Raw genomic sequence first — 4,181 nt, 5'->3', positions numbered from 1 at the left:
TTCACTGTGCTAATTTCAGCAGAGCAGCAGTGTGAACTTTAAACAGGGCCAGTCCGACAGAAATTAGGTAACAGCATGTGAATCTACCTGTGTCTGGTAACACACACTGGCCACACCAAGTTACCTGCTCCTCAAGCACTGAAAATATTTCTGAGTGGCAGATTTGGCTGTTTAATAAAGAACAGCTATGAAAAAATCTTTAAGCCTCACTCCCTCACACATTTCCAAAAAAAAGTGACTAAGTCGTGAGGGAAGTACCTCCCTGGGTTTGTATTTTCAGCTTCATTTATATTAAGTCAAAGACTTACATTAGAACTTCTCTTAAGCCATTTATCAAAAATAATCATTTGCAGGGACAAACCCTCTGAATGAGTGATTTTCTTTCTCGTTCATTTTTTAGCTTGGTCTTCCAGTAGATCCTTAGCTTCATTGATTTTGGCTGCTACATATGGAGACCCACCTAGAAGAAGGAGAACCTCAAATCAGGTGAAAAAACCCAACATTTCTCTTCTGTGCTGATAATAATGCCACAGGACATGGGGAAAAACGGGCATGGTCTGAGGTTCTGCCAGTTAAAGAACAAACTGGTTGTGACTGAAGGCATCTAAGTTCACTCACAGACACTGCAGGAGCTCAGTCTCAGACCACTCGTTCCTGTTAGGCTGATTTTAGTTTACTGGAGTGGTTTTTGCTCCAGTTTTATCAGTCATAAATGAATTGGTCACTCCTGACTTAGCAGTCTGTGGTGAATACAGAAGCACTGAAGTAACAGGTCTGCAGATAACCATGCCAAGCACAAAGTGCTGCTGTACCAAGGGACCAGTTCAGTTTTTAAACAGGGCAAAAAATTACTTAGGGAGACTGAGACAGAATCCACACTGCAAATACACCAAAATTGTAAAGCCATGAGGCACAACTGTGCTGGTGGCACATATACCATTAATTGCACTCTAATTATTTACCTGAAGCTTAATTTAACATGTTTAGGTCATATACAACACAAAATGCTATTTTTAGGTTCTGCATATATTCAGTAAGGTTAATTTTGAAGGTAACTTTCACTCAATATTATCTACGTATCTCCATGGATTATTTTAGATTCTGGTGCACAGAAGCAAGGAATTCAACAGTCACTTCAAAGGAAGCCATTTTACCTTTTAAGTAACGATTGAGAAGTCGAATGTCAGATACCAACACATGATTCTGACTCACTCAACAGAATTTAGAACAGGTATAGATGCCTTGAGTAACTAAGCATAACTAGATTCTGAGCCTTCAGAGTACCACAAACAGGAATATTTCATAGTTTTATGTCTTCAGCAGCTGTAGAAGGCTCAACACTTTCCATTTATGATGAACTCAAACTCACAAGTGGTACATAAAACACACAAGGGTACTCTGGGTTTTCATCTAAAATTAAGGAGGTTTTAAGTTGCATTTTAACAATTCATATTCTAATCTGATATTCACAGAAGATAAAGCAGGTAACAAAACTGATCTGCTGAATCTGTCTGGTTGCTTTTAAAACATTCACACACAAAAATATGCTCTACACCCACATGGATTGAGGCACTCTAAAATTTGTTTTCCCACAGTTTTCTGTGGGTTTTTTAGCAGCTGAGGTGGTTATGTATCACTCACTTCTTCCCTACACAATTCTATTCATCTGTGTTAAAAACATGTATTAACTAATCAACATGACTTAATTTCCTTACCTTTATCTGGATGATTCAGAAGCATGATCCGTCTATGAGCTTCTCTAATTTTATTTCTGTTGGCTGTCGGGCTTTGAAAGACAGAGAAAAACTGACTTTTGACTCAAGAAATTCCCCTGATTTTCAAAAGGTGTCTGAGAACAAGTGAGCACTGTCTTACCCATAAATTCTCTAGCTAATATGTATGTTTCTCTTTTCCTACTACTGATAGGTAGTGTGTAAGTCCTGGAGAGGCTTCCTAGGGTTTTTCCAAAACACTGTATGCTGAAAAAGACATGCTAAAGCATGTCTAATAGGGTGGGGGTCATCCACACAGTTAAAAACAAACAGAACTATGTTGTAACATTTTTACTGGGAAAACTTCCCAAAGGCTGTAAGTCAAAAAACATTTGCTTGGTTTATTAAGGTAAAAAACTACAAAAACCCAAAAAATGCCACAGTTGAAAGTTCTTATTTGATAGATTTATGTGTTTGGCCTTAAGTGCTTTGGCAGAGATTGCCACCATAGTCAGATCTACAATGTTCCAGAAGTGATGAGTTTATTCCAGACACAAGAAGTGGGTTTGCAGCACCTTCACACTGCATCCACCTGAAATTCCCCAGCACTGACAGGAACCATAAGAAAACAGCAGTCTCGTGTCCCCCCCACACAGTGAACCCCAAGGCTTCCTGAAATGGCTTACTTGGATCACACATGGCTTTGGAATGTGCGAGGGAAATGCAGATGCCTGGAAGTCCACACAGAATTAGCTTCAACCAAGCTAAAGTGCAGCAAAGAACCCCCAAAAAGCACAGAAAGTCCTGAAAGGTCACTTCTTATTTCCTGACTTGGCAGTGACACTCCCAATGGATGCTGGGCATTGAATGACAACCTTTCCAAACAAAGCCAGCAGTGAGGAGACACCACTGCCTCCTGTTCACATTTCATTCCTGATACATTTCCTTTACCTCACTCCTAGTATTAAAGCTGCTTCTCGTTTAGTCATTTTGGGTTCAAATCCACCTCTGTAATAACCATTGAAGGCCTGAAAGAGAAAATGTGTTAGTTTAAAAACCACTAATTTCCAAGTATCAGTTAAACCCACTCATTATTGCTTTAGTAACTGCTGAGCTTTTGTCTGTAAAAATAGCAAAACTTCTACACTTGAAATAGGAAATTCAGTTGAAGTAAAGTATAATTATTTAAATGATTACTTAAATTTGCCCATTCAAGTTCTCTATTAGCCAGTCACCACCAGAATTACTGCAATCAATTGTTGTTACAGACAATATACCAGAGAAGATACAGCAGTGCTATAAAGAGACAACAGTCCATAGTTATTTCACCAAGTAAAATTTTAAACAAAGACGCTACTAATAAATAAAAACTTACAGGTTTTGGTAGGTTTTGAAGGGCTTGTTTTACCTGTGGCTCCATTTGCTTCAAAGTTTTTACTGCATAGCGACCTTGAAGAGACCAGCATTGACTGAGGTTAAGCATAGTCCCATGAACATTTAGCAATCCAGTGCAACTGGTAACTTGTGGATTGGAACGTGGAAAAAACTCTTTTGGGACATAAAACAGTAACAGCGTTGATCTTTTGTTTAATTACAGCCATTAATACAGGCTCTCCCAAAGGAGTGTCCTGTATCAGCTATTGAACTACCTCGAAATCAGCCCTGAAGCACGGGCCGTGTGAGTACAGCTGGGTTCAGAGCCCGCCCGTCCCCTACACACCTGCGAATCCGGCTGCCGCTATGGCCAGGCCGACCGCCACCATCGTGCTGGCCTGCATGGGAACGAACACAGCGTTTGTTTACTGAAGGGAAAGGCAAGCAGCCCCGCCGGCAGCGCGCACAGCGGGTCGGACACACCGCCGCCAGCCCCACACGGCACAGCGCGCTTGGCACGCTGAACTGCGGGCACGGCGCTCCCGGGCACCGCGGGGACACGGCGAGGGCAGCGGGCCGGGGACCCCCGAGCTGTGCGGGACGAGGGGAACCCGGTCCGGCGGCGCCGCATTCACCGCGGGGGCTGCGGGGCCGAGAGCGGAGCCGGCGGCCTCTGCGGGCCCTCAGAAAGGGCTCGTCAAGGACGAGCCGAGCCCGCGGCGCCTCGGGAAGGGCGCGGGAGCCGCCGGGCCGGGCACAAGCGGCCCCCGCACTCACCATGTCCGCACCGCCGCAAACGCGCCGCGGCCGCTGCCGTAAAGCGCGGGGCGGGCACGGCGCGGGGAGCGCCCGGGAGCGGGCGGGCCATGAGGGGGCGGGGCGGGGCCAGGGCCCGGCGGAGACGGGACAGGGAGCGGGGACGGGCCCCGCACAGGGCGCAGAGTTACTGCGTTGTAAAACGTTGTACAGACCTTACTCTTATTGAATCAAGCGATTTCGCCCCGATCTAGAGCCTTCTCGCACGCCAGATTCGCTTTTTTAAAATAAAAGTAGTTTTCCAGTCCCTCCCGAGGTAAATGTGTCCAGTTGTGGGCT

General features: G+C 44.9%; 1 protein-coding gene across 1 annotated transcript; it reads right to left on the bottom strand.

Moving 5' to 3' along the window:
• Nucleotides 1-246: 246 nt before the first annotated feature.
• Nucleotides 247-3,951, bottom strand: DNAJC19 (DnaJ heat shock protein family (Hsp40) member C19). The gene is made up of 6 exons (XM_069024164.1): nt 3,864-3,951; nt 3,433-3,484; nt 3,088-3,161; nt 2,664-2,740; nt 1,716-1,786; nt 247-460 (listed from the first exon to the last, which is right to left on the bottom strand). Exons 1-6 carry the CDS (start codon nt 3,864-3,866, stop codon nt 390-392), a joined length of 348 nt encoding a protein of 115 aa, XP_068880265.1. The 5' UTR covers nt 3,867-3,951; the 3' UTR covers nt 247-389.
• Between the last annotated feature and the right edge of the window lie 230 nt (nt 3,952-4,181).

Source organism: Aphelocoma coerulescens, chromosome 9 (assembly GCF_041296385.1).
Source record: "Aphelocoma coerulescens isolate FSJ_1873_10779 chromosome 9, UR_Acoe_1.0, whole genome shotgun sequence".
Taxonomy (NCBI): domain Eukaryota; kingdom Metazoa; phylum Chordata; class Aves; order Passeriformes; family Corvidae; genus Aphelocoma; species Aphelocoma coerulescens.
Note: the sequence above shows the minus strand (reverse complement) of the source record. Positions and strands in the feature narration are given on the sequence as shown.

Bases quoted from the DNA above. Each gene is read 5' to 3' on its own strand.
- DNAJC19 (XM_069024164.1), bottom strand. The intron at 3,162-3,432 runs GTGTGTAGGGGA...GGTCTCTTCAAG, and splicing joins AGCGGCAGCCGGATTCGCAG to GTCGCTATGCAGTAAAAACT. The intron at 461-1,715 runs GTAAGGAAATTA...TCCTTCTTCTAG, and splicing joins TCTGAATCATCCAGATAAAG to GTGGGTCTCCATATGTAGCA.